At 37.4% G+C, this 20,441-nt stretch overlaps 1 protein-coding gene across 2 annotated transcripts; it reads right to left on the bottom strand.

The window, feature by feature from the left end:
* Positions 1-1,456: 1,456 nt before the first annotated feature.
* Positions 1,457-8,250, bottom strand: LOC115731870 (glutamyl-tRNA(Gln) amidotransferase subunit B, chloroplastic/mitochondrial). 2 transcript variants are annotated; one of them, XM_048271631.1, is made up of 9 exons: positions 8,033-8,250; positions 6,072-6,743; positions 5,527-5,736; positions 4,601-4,741; positions 4,289-4,492; positions 3,537-3,734; positions 3,037-3,105; positions 1,998-2,114; positions 1,457-1,872 (listed from the first exon to the last, which is right to left on the bottom strand). In XM_048271631.1, exons 2-9 carry the CDS (start codon positions 6,696-6,698, stop codon positions 1,792-1,794), a joined length of 1,647 nt encoding a protein of 548 aa, XP_048127588.1. In that variant the 5' UTR covers positions 6,699-6,743; positions 8,033-8,250; the 3' UTR covers positions 1,457-1,791. The 2 variants fall into 2 exon arrangements, with proteins under 2 accessions (XP_048127588.1, XP_048127590.1); XM_048271633.1 differs by lacking the exon at positions 8,033-8,250 and adding an exon at positions 6,915-6,938.
* Between the last annotated feature and the right edge of the window lie 12,191 nt (positions 8,251-20,441).

Raw genomic sequence — 20,441 nt, 5'->3', positions numbered from 1 at the left:
CGCCATTCTTGAGTGGGACTAGATCATAGGCGGCACATCAGACATCGAAGGAAGGGGATGGGATGAAAGGAAAGAGGGTTCAGCTCCATTGGAACACCAATGCATTAATCAAAGTTTTCAAAATAAGTCCGAGATCTGGACCTAAAGAGAAGACTTACTGACATCCACATTCAATCGGTAAATCATTTACTTAAACTTTCTATGCTATACAAACAAAAATCAATCTCGAAAATGGCGCTTCCACTTTAGCACATGTAATGTTGGTCAATCTCAAATTCAAGGTGAACTTCATAGCTGACTATTATAAAACTATGTGATGCTAATTTCTCTCCTCAACATCTAGACCTTGATTCAGGTAAGCAAACTGGCTAGGAATATTCTTCATGAAATCTAAGTAATATCAGTCTATTGTGACTATTATAAAACCATGGGATGCTAATTGCAAACTGGTCAGGAATATTTTTCATGAAATCTAAGTAATATCAGTCTATTCAAGTGCACCATGTCTTGAGAGAAAGCAACTAGCCCGCTGATTGGTTGGCTAATTTTGGTCTTAGAACATTCTCAGAAATATGAAATCTCTCTAATCCGTCTTTGAGTTTGCCACTTATTCACAGATAAGACAAAATTGGAATTGCTGAATGTAGATCTCTTAAGCCACCGGTGCTAGCATCTTGTATTCACCAACAGATAAAATAAAATAAAAACAACAATATATCTATATCGGTCGTTATGCAAACAACTAATTTGAATTTTCTTTTTTATTTTGCTTGTCCATATGTTTTGAGTTCCGCAAAATTACGTATTCCTCTTTGACAGGATGAAGTAGTGTTTCTTCGACCTCGAACCAACGGGTTCCAGGTGTAATTGGTTCGATTCCTAGTTATAATTTTTAATGGGGACCCATATCATAGGGTCCGAGATTTGGTCTTGGAACTGATCATCTCTAGCATCGTAGGACCACTTTATTTTTATCTTATTTTATTTTATTTTATTATTGCTCAGAGTATGACCACTTTATTAAGTGTCCATGTTTGTGTCGAAAATTTGACATGTTCTATAAAACATATCATGTTTGGGTTATAGCCACATTCGTGTTGCACACTCTTTTGGCACAACGCAATTAACACACGCAACATGCCAACCTACGTATATACGTGGATTTGCTTAATGCAGCAATGATTTCCATGTTTGTTGCAGAAGACAAGCCACTTCAGATTACAAATTAACATGCTGCTGCACACTAAACTTGAAGTGCCGGGGGACAACCAAAAAATGTCATAGTATACGGGAGAAAGAACAGACATTGTTCAAACAAGAAATCAATGCACAAAATGGAAAATCTCCCAAATAAATCTGTCAACCAAAAGGTTCTATTGAAAAGACTATAGAAAAATAGATGTACAAAGAGTAAGTATTGTAGTCAATTCTTCTTTTTTTTCTTAGAATTTTGTAGTCAACTTTCACATTTGACGTTATTCAATCCTCTATACGCTACCACCAAAAGAAGTAGCCATTAAAACAGAGCTCGAGAGCTCGAGAGAGAGAGAGAGAGAGAGAGGCAGTACCTCCGGCCTTCCATCCTCTTAAATGGCATACACACTGCGTTGATGAGACATCTATGACTTGAGAAGTTTGCAGACTACTATTGCAGCCCAAATATAAGTAATCTTCCTCAACATATAAAGTGATACGCCTCGCACAACACAATCCACAGCCAATGAGAATTGTCTCCCAAGACCCATCATCCCGAGTGGGGAGAACAACATAGATACCAACTCAATGAAGTCATCAGCTCTTTGCATTTAATTTTTTGAGAAGAATCTTGTTTAGGAGTCCTGGGTTCGCTTTGCCCTTTGACGCTTTCATCACCTGCACATGGGAAGCTTGTCAGAATTTCTTCCCATCCATTGAAAACGAGAACTTCAACTGAAGTAGCAAATTGGACAAAACACGACAGCCAAGCTACTTTTCCTGGGTAGCGAACGTTCTTATACCTGGCCAGCAAAATAGCCTTGAAGCTTAGTTTTGCCTCCACGATACTGTTCCAATTGCTTGGGGTTATCTAAAAGCACTTTGTCCACCATCTTCTCAATCTCAGCTGGATCAGCGATCTGATACTTTACACTATGAGTAAAACATCCGAGGGGATAATGACACCAACTCCAACACAAAATATTTGGAGATGAGCAGTTCTGGTAATAGATTCATGAAGAACTCTATCCGACGACAATCATCTCAATATGGCAACGGATGGGTTGTGATGAACCTCCTAGTGAACAGGACTATTGCTTAGCAGAAAAAGTTAAATATTACGTGTGATACACGATACACCAGAAAGAAGTTTCAGAAACTAGTAAATTTTTATATGAAAAATAAAAAACCCAGGTAGAACTCGCAAATTTTGTATGATGAAATCGGGGGGGTGTGTGGTGGCTAGGGTTGTTTCCCGGGGTTTTCCCCGGCGCCGGCCTGAAGTTTAAAAAAAAAAAAAGAAAAAAAAAGCAGCCCAGCCCATTCTTGGACAATTGAGAAGGCTCCAATGCAACAACACAATGTTGTCCCTCAGGGAGCACTAAATACTTTTAAAAGCCATCGAAGATACATTCTAGGATTTACATTTTACACTGATGCTTAGTTCTTACAGAGAATGAATTTTTTGCAGATTATCAAAGTCCAAAAATGGCCCAAAATAGAAGAGCGGCAGGGTATGAACCACAAATGCTATCAACTGTAAACTAAATTAACTCATCCAAATCATATTGCACAGAGAATTCCAGCTGGAGTAAATGTCACAAATTGTTCAATTCCAAGACATGCAAAACTCTGGATACGGATTCAAGGAAACACAGTGGCAAAACTATTGACAAGACTGGTTGATCTCTCCACCGAATTCACCACATAAACCCATAGAATATACAGCTATATGTGTACTACACACACACACAGTGAAGCACACGCATGTATTGACAACTACACATGCCTGCCTGCACCCCACATCCACCCAAGATCTGAACAGTAGAGAAAAGAACTTGCCTGGACCAGGTCCTTTTCTTCAATCATTCCCTTCACTGTTCCACCTTTAGCCACTAGCTCAAACAATATCTGCAGCAAAATGAATGATAATAGCAACATTGAGATCTTTTGTACAAGAAAAACTTTCTAACAGCCCAACCTTTCCAATAATCAGGAAAGACAAAGAACCTTTAATAGTCAGAAGACTGATTTGTCCAACAAATGCTAACGTAACATTCACAAACAAAAATGTTACTCATAGTCACAGAAAAATAGAAAATTCCCCTCCCACAGATCCCCAAATTTAATATTTAAATATAACAAGACAAATCATGATTGCGTTAGTGTAGAAAGATCCAACCACAATTGTAGCAAGAGCCCCATATATCTGACAAAAGACACCGATCTATTGACGCAACAAGTTGCAGAAGCACAAGTCCCAGAACCCAATAACTATCAACGAAATTAGTCAATAAATGTTACCAAGAATTGGAATGCATATGTTTGAGAACATGTTTCACCTCTTTTCCTATCTTCCCACTAATAGTCCCTCCTTTAATAGATGCTATCAGCTCTGCCAACTCTTGAGGCGTAAGTTTAATCTCGTCAATGGACAACTTTTCGTTTTTCAAATAGGCCACAATATCGCCCATTATCCAGTTGGCTGCCAGCTTCACATCAGCACCCTTTGCAATAGTTTCATCAAAAAACTCAGCTACCTTCACCAGTGAAAAGGCAAAACAAATGTCAGGTGACTCTACCATCCTCTTCATTGTAGGAGCGAGTGTAGACCAGCAAACACTAGTATGCCTCAAGGTCAGTAACCAGTGGTCAAACCTTGAATACGAAATATAAAAGCAAACACAGTGCATGCAGAGACTATGATTCAAGGTTCAGCAACCAATGTGTGCTCTATCCTTAATATGTTTCAGCAAGTATTGGCCTTCAGTATAGAAAAATGAAATACAGGTAAAAGATTTGAACAAAATTTTATTGGGAAGTCACATCCGAGAAATTTTGTTCATTAACGCTAAGTGGAGTCTTAGTAACCAATGATGAATAGAACTTACATCCTCCAATTTGGTTTTTTCCCTTTATTAAGTCAGTTTGATATGCCAAAAACGTTCCTTCCTTGGCCACTGGCTTCCATTTCATTCTTTCTACACTGGTATAATTTTGCCTTAGGCAGCTCCCAGGAGGTGTCCAGCTTTAGGAAAGAATTGCTTTAAAAGATGCCACGATAACTAAAGTCCTTCATGACTGCAGAACTTACATTCACATCGTTCGCAAGGAAAAGAACATCTTGCATGCTGAGTCCCAGTTCTTCATACCTTCTGCGTTTCATTTCTGGTAGTTCGGGCAAAGAATTACGAATGCTATCAACATATTCTTTAGTAAGAGTAACCCCAGGCAAGTCTGGCTCTGGAAAGTATCGGTAATCTGAAAGTCCTTCTTTTTTCCTCATTGTAACTGTTTTCTAGACAAAGCCCAAGAAATAAGTACAGGATATGAAGGATTAAAATGAATAATGTTGAGTGCACATACTGAATTGTCAGCTTGTAAATGAAAGAACGTAATGGTGAACCTGAGAGCCTTCTTCCCAAAGACGAGTTTCCTGCACAATCTGATCATCCTGACCTTCGCTTAGGAGAAGAGCCTGCCTTGCAATCTCAAAGTCAATGGCCCTATTCACTGAAGAAAAGGAATTCAGATTCTTTATCTCGACCTGCCAAAAAAAAAAAAAGAACATCAAAAACCACTTTAGCAATGAATTGTATGCATTTACCTAAGAAAAGGCTACCTCAATCCTGCTATTTAATGCTCTATTCCTGATCACTACATCATAAGCAGATCAAGCATGAGAATAACAAGGGAAAAGATACACGAGCAGGGATAGCAGCTGAACAGATGATGTCTGATAGTATTTTTCTAGCTCATTGATTGCAACAGGTATAATACCAGCCTTTACTTTTTTGGTTCTTTTAACACCTGCATTAGGAATAACAAGAAGAGCTGCTGCCATCAAAATCACCATGGGATTTTGAGTGATCTGGAGCAAGACTTTAACATTCGATTGTCAATTTAGAATGTAAATTGCTCTCTTAGGCTCCAATGTATCCACTTTATAATTACGCCAAACCAACAGCAGGAAAAGAAGAAAAAAGTTGAAAGTGCTCTTAACAGGGAAGTAGCACAACAAAATCACTTCCTTTTCTATTACTTAAGACGCTTCAGAAATATTTATATTATCGGCTCACCCACAGAAAAATAACCTAAGCATACTTCTCATCCACCTATCACATATTATAGGACAGTCACATTGAAAAATCATATCTTGAAAGGGAACATTGCACCAAATGCCAAGGATAGGCTAGTCATATACGCAACTCTGAAAACGTAATAATAATATAAAATGTACGAATTCAGAAGTTTAAATGGGTACAAATAATCTTGTACTCGAATTGACGGATAATGAGTCACAAAATTACAGATACGAAAGAATATTCTTACCTTTGTGCCAAATTTCACTTGCCCAATAGGCCGAATAGAAATGTTAACGTCGCAACGCAGTGAACCTTCTTGCATATTTCCATTACTGACACCAAGATACCGAACCAACCTCTGTACTTCTGCAGCATACTCTGCCGCCTCAATACCATTTCGCATGTCAGGCTCAGAGACGATTTCAAGCAATGGTACTCCTGCTCTGTTCAAATCAACCTGCATGATAGACCAATATCAGTTAGCATAAATACCACCCACTCATCAAACCAAATCCAGAAGAACAAATAGCCCTGGGCAACAAAATAGCTGCATCTGAGTAGAATACTATGCATAATGAGTTACAAAACAATTATCAACATATTGCCAACCAAAGGGGGGTCAAAATGTTCTCCGCTTGAAAATAAACCAAATTTATGAACCATGACTTAAGTAATTGAATCTAACGGGCATGATAAAAACTTGGCTAGACGGATTTTGGGAGAAGAGGTACTCAGAATTACGGAAACTGCAAGGCTTACAGTTAAAAAGTACAAAAAGAGTTAGGTAATTTCCTGAGAATAACTCCCATTTCCAGAGTGAAGTAGCTTTCCTGCATCCTCTTCCATATGAACCCTAGTTATGCCAAACCTCCTATGTCCACCACCAAATTCCACTGGGAGATCCAGATCTATGTGACCACCATAAGCAATCGGGACATCAAACTGGGATATTTGATAACCTTTCGGGAGATCTGGATAGAAGTACTGCTTCCTGTCAAACTTTGATTTTAAGTTCAACTTGCAATTGAGAGCAAGACCCAATTTCACGGCACATTCAATAACCTTTGAGTTCACAACTGGCAATGCACCAGGCAAACCCATGCATACAGGGCAGATATTGGTGTTCGGTTGAGATCCGTAATTGTAAGGGCAACTGCAGAAGGCCTTGGTTAGCGTTGAGAGCTGTACATGAGTCTCTATGCCAATTATTGCTTCATAGTCTTTTAGTACATCATCAAGTCCTTTCTTCTTTCTGTGTGGGGAGATCTTGATTTGGGTCGACTGGCTTCCTTGTGTTGCTGTTTGAGCTTCTGTAGTGCTCATTGTGCAGTAGAATACGTGACTTTTTCTTCTCAAGAGTGCAGCATAATTCAGCAATGGAGGATACGTCAGGATCCCTCTGCATAATAACGAAGCCATACTGACGGATAGATGTCACGCCGTTGAGCTGCCAAAGAGCCACGCCTGCAAGAAAATTGAAGCATGTTTACTACAGTCAGCAAAATCAACAACTTGAATGAGTCCACAACCTAAACAACCCCCCCCCCCCCCAACCCCACCAAAAAAAAAAGAGAGAGAGAGAAAAGAAAACAGAAAACTCGATACTAATGGGTATCAAATACTCCAAAAGCCAACCTCCGACTAATTTGCAAACCCCACACCCCACAAAGTTATATCATGTGGACACAGTTTCAAACTTTCAAACCGGTATATTACGATTGAAGGAATGTCAAATGGGAGAATAGACCAGCAGAATGATAACTGGCGTGATCAAATCAACCAAATGAGATCCCTGAACTGCCATGATGTCAAACAAAGGAGAAGCCAACTTGTCAAAAACAACCGAGCTGCTATAGATGCTCAATAAAGCATGTAGGCAGTAACAAAGTGTAGTTCCATCAAGTCAACAGTAATCCCATTCATCCCAACCCCATGCAAGCAATTGGGTTGTAGATATTTCAGATAGATTACAAGTTAAAAAGCACGCAATCATCGGTCACAAATTAACCAATTATATGGTCCAGAATCCAAACACTACTGCAGTTAATTGCCTTTCGCCACTATCTTTACTTAAGATCTATTCCAAGAGTTAAAAGATTTCCCACATTGAAGAGAATCTGCCAACTAAGCCACAGAGTTCATATTTTTCATTCAAAAAGTCCATGCCATAGCATCAAACCAGAGATTCACCATAAGCTATACACGTGACAGTGCACTGGGACTGTACAATTACCAGTAACAACACCATTGAGGCCATGTTCCATTCATGGTCATGGAATCAAGAAAGGGAATCCAATTCCAAGAAATCAAATTCCTTAAAATAATTTTTCGTTCTATTGTTTGGTTCATCTTTAAGAATCAAGGGAAACTGTTCAATGTTAATTCAAAGAGAAGCTAAAACAAACGGGAAAATGGAGCTTAATAGTTTGATGCTATAGGGTTATAAAAAAAACAAAATAAATCCATTAAACATAAGGTGGTGAAACAAATTTGAAGATCCCTGTGTAATTCCTCTGACTGCCCGCTAAAAAAGCAACATCCAGAGTTCACATAACCATTTAAACAAACACGTCATTTGCATGCCGCAAAATCTCCCCATCCGGAAGAAAGAGCAAGTCTAGCCCTCTGCACTAGCATTCTACCAAATTCACGTCAACAGAATGGCAGTCATTCAGCTCGAGTTCACAGTCTAAACTTCATATCCCGACTTCAGCGTGAATGTTCTTCCAGTCGCAGAAAGGAACAGAGGGTACCTGGAGAAGAGCAAGAGTGAACTCTCTTGGGGGCGGGATCGCTAAAGCCGCGACATTTGGGAGGCTCTGTGCTCGTGACCGTCCCAAAGCCAACAACAGTCCAACGTTGGTGATAAGGCTTGGCAATGACTTGGGAGAGAGCACGCGTTTGAACGAAACCGTCAATCAGATCCTGCGCAAGAGGAAATCTTTTGGGCTTCCAGTTGGGCTTTGTTCTTTGTGGCCTTGTGGGGGCTAGAACAACGCGCCCAAGTGACGAACTTTCCTTGGGCAGGCAATGCAAAGGTTGTTGTCACGGACACTCTTCAATCGGACACGTATCGGTGTCGGACACGCGCCGGACATGGCCGGACACTCGGTCACGGACACTCTTCCAGTTGGGCTTTGTTCTTTGCTCGTCGCGGTTTGAATGAATCTTGCTTTCGATTTAGGGCTAAGAAAAGATGGCATGGTGTTTTTGGCAAAGCTCTGGCCGCGAATGCCAGAGAAGAACTTCTTTCTTTAGTGGACTCCAAAAAAGTTTTATCTTTTCTGCAAACCCACATTGATACTGGGCCGGGCCTTGAAGACTCTACTTTATCTTAAGTTGTTGCATTCATTTATCAAGCCTTAACCCATCTGGCGTGCCGATATCATATAAGTTTTCATGAAATGTTGCTCTTTAGCCTTACATGAATTTTTCTTATTTGTGCTCTTTGTCATGATATTATTGTTATTGAATTCGTAAAAATGATAATTTATCATGTATATATAAAAATATATAATATACAACGTGTCTCAACATGTCGAAATTCTTTATTTTTTGAGAACTCACGTGTTGCTGTATTGTGTCGGTGTAACATTGATTGTCCGTTTTCGGATTGGACCGAACCGGACCGGCCAGTTCAACTGAATATCCATGTTGATCAAAAAACGAGCTTATGCAAAACTCAGATTTTGTGTTCCTCAAAACCAAAAAGGTCAAGAAAATTTACTTGAACAAAGGGATATTGAGGAAAAAACCATTAATGACGAAAAAATGGGAATATTGTAAGTATAACAGGAATATAATTGCTAAAGTGAGGGGTATGAGCTAAGAAGTCTACGCAAGTAAAGTAAAGACCGACCTACATATAACATTTTGAAAAAATCATATAGGACTATGCCATGAACGTCTGATTTGGCATTAGATCTAAAATTTTACTTATTCGCATGACAAATGATATACATATAACATTTTGGTCGGAACATCACTTATTGTATCGAAGTTTACTAATATTTTTTGTATATTTAGAATTATGCTTATTTATTTTTTATTTTTTTGGTCAGAAGAATTGCACTTATTATTATTATTATTATTATTATTTTTATTATTATTAGTTTGGTCGAAATTGCACTTACTTGAATAGCTAGAAAATTGGGATTGTAAGGTCAATGCATTTTCCATAGGGACAAATCCGTAATTTTACTCCCCTCCCTCGTCTCTGTGCGTGATTCGTGGATAAGGAGACCTTTTTGAGGTGAGAAGATACCGTACCGTTAGGGTGGTTGGTCGGGCCCAAAAGCGAATTGACCGTACGCACGTGCGTACCACGTGGTACCCCCCCGACACACGTCTTTTCCATTATTTCCCTTGTCTTTTTTTTTTTTTTTACGATAACGACTGCAAAATTATTTGATTGGAGCTTCATTGCCTTTTTATGTCATAGGTTGAGTGGTATTTCGATTCGACGATGTTACATTGATCGAGCGTTTAGCCAAAAAAAAAAATTTCTCGAGCTAAAAATTATAACATAAAGTATTTTAAATATCGATCGAATCCCATATTAGATGTGATCAACCAATCGAAATCTCGATACGATAACTTATAAATATCGCATCATAATTAACGGTGGTTTTGAACTTTTAAAAATCTTGCATTCGATCATACTTGACTTATTTTGTACCGTTATCATGTGACACAACCGAGACACATCGTATATTAAATTTTTGGAAGTCCTGGCTCGTGTCAAGCTCGGTGCTTCGAGGACGAAAGAAGAAAAATCTTCCATACATGGTAATCGAAAAATCCATTCGAAGATTAACTCGAAAGGCACATTATTTCAAAAGAAAAAAAAATCACGAAACGAAGAATATATTTCTACAATTAGCGAAGTGCATCGTTCAAATTATTTTTCTACCCGCGCTCTTTACATTAGGGGTTAATGCTGATCTTTGCTCTTTTCCTTTCATTGCCAAAGTGCCGGCACAAATGTAATTCCTTCCGTGAACAGTTTGAATCATGTATGGTTACTAAACAATTGATATTGCGTATTGAACATCTTAGGCTTTTACAAAATTTTGTAATCAAATAAAAGGGAGTACTCAATAATCTAAATTTTAAAAGCACCTTGTCGTTTAAAATTTATTACCTTTAAATAAATAAATAAGGATAAGAGCTAAGTAGAACCGACATGCGACACGACAAGATACGCCGACACGTTATTTCTTAAAAAAAAATAGAGAATTATAGCACGTTGAGACACGTCGTGTTTATCATGTACTTAGAAAAGTACAAACTATGAGTTTCTTATTATTATTCTTCTGTTTGGAATTCACGATTAGGTTTTTTCAATTTGGCCGGGTATAGTAATATTGAGGTGCCTGGGTATATGATTTAAGCATGTATGTATGTATATATATATTTATAAATTTACATTTTAAATCTTAATTTAATGAAAATGTTTAAAATTGATCCCGTGAGTGTCAAAATGACGTGTCGAAATGTTGGACTCGTGTGTCGCTAGTATCTCTTGAACGCCGATCCCGTGTTGATCGCATGTCGAAGAATGTCGGACACGATATCGAAACTTCTAGAAAGTGTCGGGGCTTGTTAGGATAAGAGCAGCTCACTGTGTGTGCTCAATATATCTAGTCGTGAGTGTGACGATCTAATTATTGACCGACCAAAATGGGAATCCCAAAAGAGAATGTCCATCAATCACTCCGCGGACATGCATTCTGCTTGAGAAGTATTTTTGCAGAAAACTAAGAAAATAAATAGAATATTAGAAAAAGCAAAAACTAAAATAATTTTTAAAAAAATATATATAAAAAAAAAGGGATGAAAGTGGATGCCAGAAAGAAGAGGAGTTCGAAAAAGCTTTGGTGCGTGTCTGTGCTTCCTTAATGAGCGGTGCGCCGGTGACCAACAAAGCCAGCCAGCCAGCCAGCCAGTGTGCACATCAGACTCTTGATCCGCATGAGCGGTCGGCGATTGCGCTTCTTTGATTGATGATTGGCGGAGACTGGGACCCACTTGCTTAGCTGTCACCAGGCTCCTACCAACCCCACGCCCCCCAAAAAAAAAAAAAAAAAAAAAAATTAGCCATTACCCCCGACCAAAGTCATACTTAAGCAGTAAATTTATTGGGCCTTCATACGAGACGGTTAAGGATCAATCCAAATGGAAATTGCGAACTCTTAATTATAAAGTCATCTTTCAAGGGTACTTTTCACGAAACAGCATCGGATGTCTCGCGACGGCATCACCGCTTGCTCTGCGAGCCTTCCTAGTCTCCAAATAGCACGATCTACACGAACATTGTGTTCTGCTTACCTTTGCCGGAAGAAATGACAAAACCGTCTCGTTTGATCAAAAAGACCCTTTCACCATCCGGAAGAGTACATTAGCAAATCACAATTGCGCTGTATAAGTGCGACTTAAATAAAAGATCTTACTTTGGCATAACCCAAAAATTTTCCAGATTAATGAATTTGCCGAAATTTAAAGTAAAAAATTAGATGAGTCTTCAACTAATTGTCATAATTTCGTTCCTATCGAACGAACATGGGCGCAGCTGGAGTAACTAATGAGTTTTGTCTCCTGAAAAGAGTGGGGGTCCCGTTGTTGCATCAACCTGTTCGTTCCACTTTTGTCTCGTTTTTTTTTTTTTCACCTTTTTCCATAATTAATAGCACTAGTAAATTGGCCGGCTAACTTAACATGGACACATGATGTGCCAAGGTCAACGTTCGATGGAGTCTAATTCTATTTGCCTGCAAACGTCATTTTTCCTAGGCTAGTTATCCTCACATCATTAAATGGGCGTTGACTTTCTCTCTCTCTCTCTCTCTCTCTCTTCTCAAATTTGAGCCACTCTAATTGTTAATTAACTCCAAATGTTATTTAACAATGTTCTCGCCTGTTTAATTAACAAACATAAATCAAGCAGCCGTGACCACAAGCTCGAATTGTCATGGCGTCCACGACTCGAGCTTGAACAAACATTCTCGCCACGATTAATAGAGATTAAGGTTGCAACTGTGGCGGTCGTCGGCTGTGATGGACCCCCCCTCTCTCCTATCAATTTTGAGTCACTCCAGGTGTTAAAAAATTAACTTCAAATGGCATTTATGGATGCTCATGAAACTTGTTTAGTAAACCGATTTTTTTTTAAAAAAAAAAAGGCCATGGAGTCTGTTTTATAAAAAAAATAACTTTCAGGAAGATATTTTTTCAGATTCTTCGACACGTGGTTCATGAAAATAAACTAGTCAAGAAAAATATTTTGCATCAATGGAAAAAATACCTTCAAATATGGTGAAAATGATTTTCTTTTTTTGAAGAGAGAAAGTCATTTTTCCTCATCTTTCTTTTACCCAAACCAAGCACATTCTCCTTTGTCCACTCCTTTTAATTATTTTTATTCCTTTTTTTCTTATTTTTCTTTTTCTTTTATTTCTTTTGGGTTAATATCATGAAAAATTTCAAACAAGTACACTGGTGATAAATCTACCCTAAACTATTTTTTTTACCATAAAAAATCCAAACTGTACATCTCGTGATAAATTTACTCTAAACTATTTTTTTGACCACCAAAAACCCTAAATTGGTACACCTTTGATGAATTTGCCCCAAACTAGTACACTTGTGACAATTTTTCTATCCGTTAGTTTTCATTAAATTTTACCATCAAATTACTGATTTATTATAGTTTGATTGGATGCATAGGAGGAGTGTAATGAGAAATTAAAATCTAGACTTTACTAAATTCAATCGACTTTTTTTTATGAAAAAGAAAAAAAACTCGGGCGGAACTTGCTTATGCGCATGAGTCGAATCACCCTTCGTGAGACCCAACACACGAAGCAAGTACCCCGCAGGAATTTGACGCATGGTGGCTCGATCCAAAGTCATCGACTGTTTAGTGTCATGTCGTGTCTTGTTTATCTTTTTGTATATAAAAACAAAAAAAGGAGCAAAGTCAACCTAGCGTAATGATATATCAATATCCCTAATCGAGTCGGTAATTAAGTCGGTCGATCGACAACGACGACACGAGGGAAAAGCCAGATGAGGCCGCCATATCGGAACCAAAACCTAATCTCCAAGGGCCATTCCAATCGAGGCAGTCTCTACAAAACTAAACCTATAAATGGGAAATTTGGTAGCTACCAAACACTTGCAACTTCCCCCTCACTAGCATGATGATGCTGCTGAACCGGACGAGACCAACCATTCCACCACAACGAGATATCTTTAGGTGGATTCTGTTTGAGTTTACTCAATCGATTGGGGATGAACCTAAAACCCTAAACCCTAAAAATAAAAACTCAGCAAAGATTTCAATCATCGTAAGAGGAGCTCGTAGAGGAATTTTGCCACGAAATATTAGGGTGAGATTTCCGTCACATGTATCATCCTCTCTCTTAAAAGACAAGACCGATCCAAGAGACCATAAATTTTCTTTCCTCAAATAACCATTGGTGAATCAAGTTTAATTTCATTCCAATGCGACCTGCGCAGTAATAACAAATGCAATGTCAATTCCCCAACATGCCAATGTCTTGTGTTCTCGAGGTTTGATTTTTAGCTACATAGATCATTCTAAACAACACAGTTCATTTACACTATATTATCATGTCTACAACTTGATTCTATCTAAACATTACTAATCAACATGTGATTATGTAATACTACTCTAATAAACATTTCAATTGGAGTTTAGACGATTGGAACAAATTCTCGAACCCGAGGGTAAGCGTGTAAAATTTCAAAATGCTTGACAAGATGACGGCCCACTTCGCCACGTTGCATGCGTTCGTTGGTTCAGTGGAATGTAACAGCACCCGCTGTTGCCGAGATGGGGGCGGCCCTCGATTTGTTATGCCACGCGTGTCCACCAAATTCATTCGTCCAATCAAATAATTGTTTGGTGAACGACCTTTTAAGATTGTCTTGTTGTAGTCAACCCCACAATGTAATGTCAATGTTAGAGTGGGTAAAAAAAATGGATGGCATATGGGTCGATCTAGCTTAGGTTTTTGCAGGGAATAGGCCCAAATAATTCACTTTTAACTCATCACATTCAATCATTTTCACGCAAACACAAAATGCATGTCGCTTATAACCCCATGTGAAAATAATCCAGCCTATGCCCACTCAATAATTCACGCAAAATTAGGTTGCGTGATTCCGTGGAAAAGACAGACATGCTCCACTTCATGTGGCCGCGCCGCCAAATCGAAGGAGTTTCTGGAGTCGACATCACATCCCCAATGTGGGAAACCGGGTTCATCCACGTGCGGGCAACAGGGCAAGCAAGGAAACAAAAAAACGCAAAATTAAAAATATAATCATCAACATCAACGTAGTATGTGTCAGCGATTTTCGATCGAAATTAACCAAAAGAATTAAATTAGCAAATCGTCATAATATCAAAGAATAAATTGGTCAGATTCAAGTGTTATGCATCATCATCATGAACTTTCATTTCGTCGCGATTGTCAACACAAGACCTCCGTTATATTTTTCATCAGCAGGATACAATGCATATGACTTTTAAGGGATAAAAGCATACTTTTATGTCTCTTTTCTTTTTATAAAAGGAAATCTCTCTTTTATTTGTGATTTTTGTAAACAAATGAAAAAAAAAAACTTATATGAACAAAATAAATACCGGTAGTGACATTAAGAATTAAGAATTTGATGGATATATTTATTGAACCAATAAAAAGAAACACGATTAAGTAAAAAAGGAAGAAAGGCATTGATAACTAAAAAGGTCTAATTACAAATTGAATATTAATTATATATTTTTAAGTGGATAATTAATCTTTCAAAGTGATTGATCAATAATTTAAAATTATCACCTTAGATTTCGGTTAATTATTTTCTTTCATGTGCTGAGGAATCAACTAGTTCTTACAATAAATAAACCTTTGTATATACATAGCAACCAATTTTTATCATTTGACCTTTTCTTACTGAAGTCTTATATTTGTCTTTGTCCTGTTCCTTAAATTTTTCGTACTTAGTTCTATGAAATTGGCTACATTTATCAAATCATAAGAAAATTATTCTTTAATATTGATAATTAATAACTATCCTTTGGTGGATCTAGTTTCTCTCATCACTTTTCAAATTTTAACAGCAATCAAAGGAAAATAAAAGATGCCCTTGAAAAAATGAAATGAAAAAAATACTTTTACCCCTTAAAAGTCACGTGCTATCAAAGTATAAAATATTGGAGGGTCAATGACCGTAACAAAATAAAAAAAATTGTATGATTGTTATTGTGCAACAATCGACAATCAAAGGGCAAACATGTATTACCCTTAAAATGTGATGGGGCTTCTGTGTGATTTCCCAAAACAATAGCAATAATGATAGCAGCAACAATAATAATAATAATAAGGACAAATGACACAAATGGTCATTAAATTTTGACCCAATGTGTCATGTAATCCATGAACTTTTAATTTGATCAATATGGTTTCTGAACTTTAATCTAATATGCAATATGGCTCATGAACTTTCAATTTGTTCAATATAGTCCCCAAACTTTTGAAATACGTTCAACTTAGTCTTTAAACTATAAAAAAAGTATCAAAATCGTCTTTGAACTTGAATTAGTGGAAGAACTACATTGAACATTATCCTATGATTCAAAAATTAAGTTGAACATGTTTTCAAAGTTCATGGGCCATTTTGATCAAATTAAAAGTTCATGGACCATATTACACGTCGGGCAAAAGATCGGGGATCATTCTTATCAAATTAAAAGTTTAGGAACCATGCCGTATATTGAATCAAAATTTGGGAACCACTTATGTCATTATTCCTAATAATAAAATTCATGACATTCTTTATTAGCAGTCTTAAAAAAAAAAAAAAAAAAGCGCCGGGGGGCAGGCGGTCAAGACGGTCCAAAAAGGCTCCTCAATTCAATTGCGTTTTGCGGGGAATTTGCATGAGATGTGCGTCCGTCACTTTGAGATAAAGCAAATCAGCGCGACCAGACCCGCCAAATTTCCGGTAACCAACCAACCAACCCCCTCTCGACCCTACAAAACCTTCCTCCCCCCCCCCAATTTCCTCTTTATGTGAGGAAAAAAGCTGCAATTGAGTGGGAAAAAAAACCCCAACAACAAAACCTCTCTCCTCTCTCTCTCTCTCTCTCTCCTCTATGTGGCGTGTGTTTGAAGAAAATTTGAGGATTTGTCCATTCTTTGGTGGGTTTCGTGGGGGGACCACCCCCAATGAAAAATTGCGTTATGGTCACTAGCCGAGGCCTTTGCCCCCTAGGCACGAGAGACAAGAGAAATTGTAAGCAATGAGCTTCTTTTGTCCTTTTTCCTTCCCCCCCCTAAATGGGTTTTCGTGATTTGGGGGATATGAAGCTTCTAACATACCCAAGGACAAGGTGGTGGTTAACTCTTATGATTTGTGCGCAATCGAGGATTGTGATCAAGTGATTAATTTCTCCAAAGATGTGCGCAACAAGCTTTTTGGCCTACTGAAAAATTATTAGCGTTTGGGCTGTAGTGTATTGGCGAATAGAGGGTAACTGATGGGACATTTTGTTTCGGGATAGACTTCATTATAAAGAGAAATCATTTTTCAAAAAGAAAAAAATTTCCCCATTGAGTCGGGAAATTCATTAGCCTAACTTTAGACGTGTATATTTCCTTTGAAGATAAATGATTTTTCATAAAGTGATCATTTTCATCAAACCAAAAACACTTGCAAGTCTAGAACACTAATTAGCATGAAATTCATTTACTCAAAAAAACACACCCCGAATGACATCTTGAGTGACAAAATTCTCTTTTTCTCGGAATGGTCAAGTTCGCGTTCTTTGTTCTACCGTGGAACCGCTAGTCCGAGTAAACTTATCGCTAAGGCTAATTTTTTTAATTGGAGGACAACCAATAGTTATGAGATTATTTTTGTTTGTGTAAATACCATTAAAAGCTCCAAACTAGTGCCCCGTCCCAAATGGATTTTCGTCGATATATTTGAGACAAATTTATCCCAAACAAAGTTTTGTCTCATAAGCCAAATCTAACCTTCATTAGCATCTCATCCAATATCACATTTAAATGCAAAAGCGTTAACACACATGGTAGACGATCGCAAGATATATATGACACGAGAGCAACTAATCCGATCCATTGGTGTTAACACGTCCGCATTCTGACAAAGGATATTTGGGTTAGGAGTATCCATTTAGGATGTTTGGTAAGACGAGATATAGTAGTGGTGCATGTGTCATAGGAGGACCGATTTTTCATTTAAGATCTTTTGTAAGACAGAAATTTAGTTTTGAATAAATGTGTCACGGAGGAACCAATTTGCAATTTTTTTGCGTGACCAAAATGTATTTTTGGCAAATGTACCGCGGGATATACTGGTTTGGAATTAAAATAACCTTTAGGTTTTTTTTTTATTTTCAGAATGAGTAAATATTGTAAAAGCCCAACTAAAATCATCACGTGATATTCGTCCAGAATCTGGACCGTCGGATGGCAGGGCCCCGGAATGATCATCTCGCGGTTGAAAAGTCAATGCACGGAAAAAAGCCATAATAACAATAGTAAGCCCGTGCCGAGCTGGTCCACGCAATCAATGGTCCTTATTGATGTACCGCGAGAGTTTTGATCATGATGGATGGCCGAGAGGGGTGCCGAACACCTTTTTGTATGTACGCATGGTGGTGGATCATGGCGATGGCAAAACTGTAATTTGAGCGGGAATCGCGATTTTATTATATATTTTATTTTTAAGTTAAAGGCGTGAAAATGGGGGAAAAAAATAAAAAATAAAAAGAACTGCCATGATGGGAGCCACTTGGGATGTTGCATGGGGATATAATCCTGCCCCCCTCCTCAAAAAAATAAATAAAAGAGATTAAAAAAAAAAAAAGGTTGATGGGCGTTGATCAAGTGAAGGTAAAAAGAGTGCGAACTCGAAGGGATCGAAGAAGTCAAATTGACTGTTCTTTTTCTTTTTTACTTTTACTTTTTTTTTATTGCAACTTTTATTTTTTTATTTTGCCTTTTTTTTTTTTTAAACATATTGGGGTGAAAATCAATGGCACAGTTAATTTGAACACTCCACAGGCGCGTCTTTCACAAGAGGGTAAAGAGTAAAGGCTAAAGACAATGTCTATCTTCTTCTTCTTTTCTAAGACGGACGAGACTCTCTTCGTTTAAAAGATAAATTGACCTTTTCAAGTCATGTAATTTCCCATTTGATGGCGGACATATTAATATGTGTCAAGACCCAGATTGTCACAATTTAATCCGTCTCTACCATAAATTTTAGCTCCTAGGATTAGAAAACGGAAGATAATCATTGATGCATTCAATCCTAGATGCAAAATAGACTGCAGTCGCACAAAATGGAGATTGTTGATCCCGGTCGCATGTGAATCCAATGCATCCGAACCCTCAATACTTACTTTGCCCCACGTGGGACCTGCATGATTATAAAGATTAGGAGGCATCGGAATCGCGCGTTCGATGTAGCCAATATCATATGGGTTCTCCTACGTGGCAAATTAACCACGGCGTACAAATACCTCTGCTATATAGCAAGAAAGCGATTAAAAAAAAGCAATTTTATACCAATTCAAAGATTGAGAAAAAAGCAACGTAAACTCTCTTTCTCTCTTTATCTCTCTTCCTTTTTATTTTTCTTTTTCCATGTATTTTTTGTTATTTGGGATATATTTCCATAATGCCAATAATGCAGGGTTGCTTCTTGGGCATGCAACCAGCCACGTCCGGGCTCGCCACAGGCACGCAAAATCACATGCCCCTTAATCCCCACGAATAAAGCTGATAATAGTTTGACTGGCCTAGCCAAGTTTGACCAAAATTTATACAATAAAAATAAACTGAAAAATATCATCCCCAAGATCTTTGAGGGTCACATGCGACCTCGGACTTGCACGCATATATGACTATGCATATTCAATCATGGCATGCATGCATGTAAATTAAGGGTGCGATTGTTTGAGTGGACGTGTTTTTTTCAAAAATTTAGGGCCTTTATGATAACTATTCTGATCCGAAAAAGTGATTCCGATTAAAATGACTTTTTTTGATTCTGTTCCCTCAACGAGTTTAAGAGAATTAGAATGCATTTGGTAATTGCATAAAATTTTTGTTCTTGGAACAGAAACGCGTTTGATAATCGCACATAATTGATGTTCCCGAGAACAATTGCTCTTCCCAAATTTTGTCATTTAAATCAAATAATTATGTAATTACTCTGTGAAATTTCATCCTACATTTCGAATTAACCGAAGATTAATTCATATTGATTCTCTTATATAACATATTGCATATTGAAATATAAAAATAAATATCAAGAATTATCACGAGTCATTCTCGCCGTTTATTGTGAAGTTTCATCCAACTCTTTTGAGGGAGCGGACAATTGATATGAGCAACACCCTCGTTTACGCAAGGAAAATGCACTATGCTGCCTTGCATTGGTGTGCGTTTTTGGTTCTAAGAAATCAAATATCAGTCTTAATTCATCCAAAAATTAAGAACAAGAGCTTACTAAATGTTCAAGCTGGTTATTTTTGTCTTTTTCCAAAATTTTCTAAAATTAGACTACGTCTAAAGTACATAAACCTAGGCAAATCACAGCCAATAAAATCAAGTGCACAATTGATGAATCATGACATTGATAAATTGCATCATAAAATCCTAATGAAACCCTAAAGGCTTAGAGAAATGTGTTTTGGGTTTAATTTCAAAGATGTTTATGATTTTCCTAAAAAAGAATAAAATCTACGCAATCTAGGCACAAATTTATGAAAATGAGTTCAATCTAGCCTAATCTAAGCTTCTTCTATTTTTAGGATTTTCTAAATTTTTTTTTAGAATTTTTTTATTCTTTATTTTAATTTTATTATCTTGTATCTTTTTTTTTTTTTTTGAAAATGAGACCTCATTGCGTTTTAGGTTGAGGGAAAAGTGAGAAATGTAAGATTTCATTCTGTTTTGTGATTCTCAAAAGTAATTCTTTTTTCCAAAACCAACTTTTTTTTTATTCTTGTTTTTGCTCCAAAAATGTTTTTGGGAACAAAATTAGAATCAGAATCGATTACGTTACCAAACATGATTCTCATCTTTTTTTTATCCCGAA

Source organism: Rhodamnia argentea, chromosome 1 (genome assembly GCF_020921035.1).
Source record: "Rhodamnia argentea isolate NSW1041297 chromosome 1, ASM2092103v1, whole genome shotgun sequence".
NCBI lineage: Eukaryota > Viridiplantae > Streptophyta > Magnoliopsida > Myrtales > Myrtaceae > Rhodamnia > Rhodamnia argentea.
The sequence above is the reverse complement of the archived record's forward strand: the minus strand, read 5'-3'. Positions and strand labels throughout refer to the sequence as shown.

Bases quoted from the DNA above. Each gene is read 5' to 3' on its own strand.
- LOC115731870 (XM_048271631.1), bottom strand. From the start codon at position 6,698: ATGGCTTCGTTATTATGCAGAGGGATCCTGACGTATCCTCCATTGCTG. The intron at 4,742-5,526 runs GTAAGAATATTC...TTTTTTTGGCAG, and splicing joins AAGTGAAATTTGGCACAAAG to GTCGAGATAAAGAATCTGAA. The intron at 2,115-3,036 runs GCAAGTTCTTTT...GTAAAGTATCAG, and splicing joins AAGAAAAGGACCTGGTCCAG to ATCGCTGATCCAGCTGAGAT.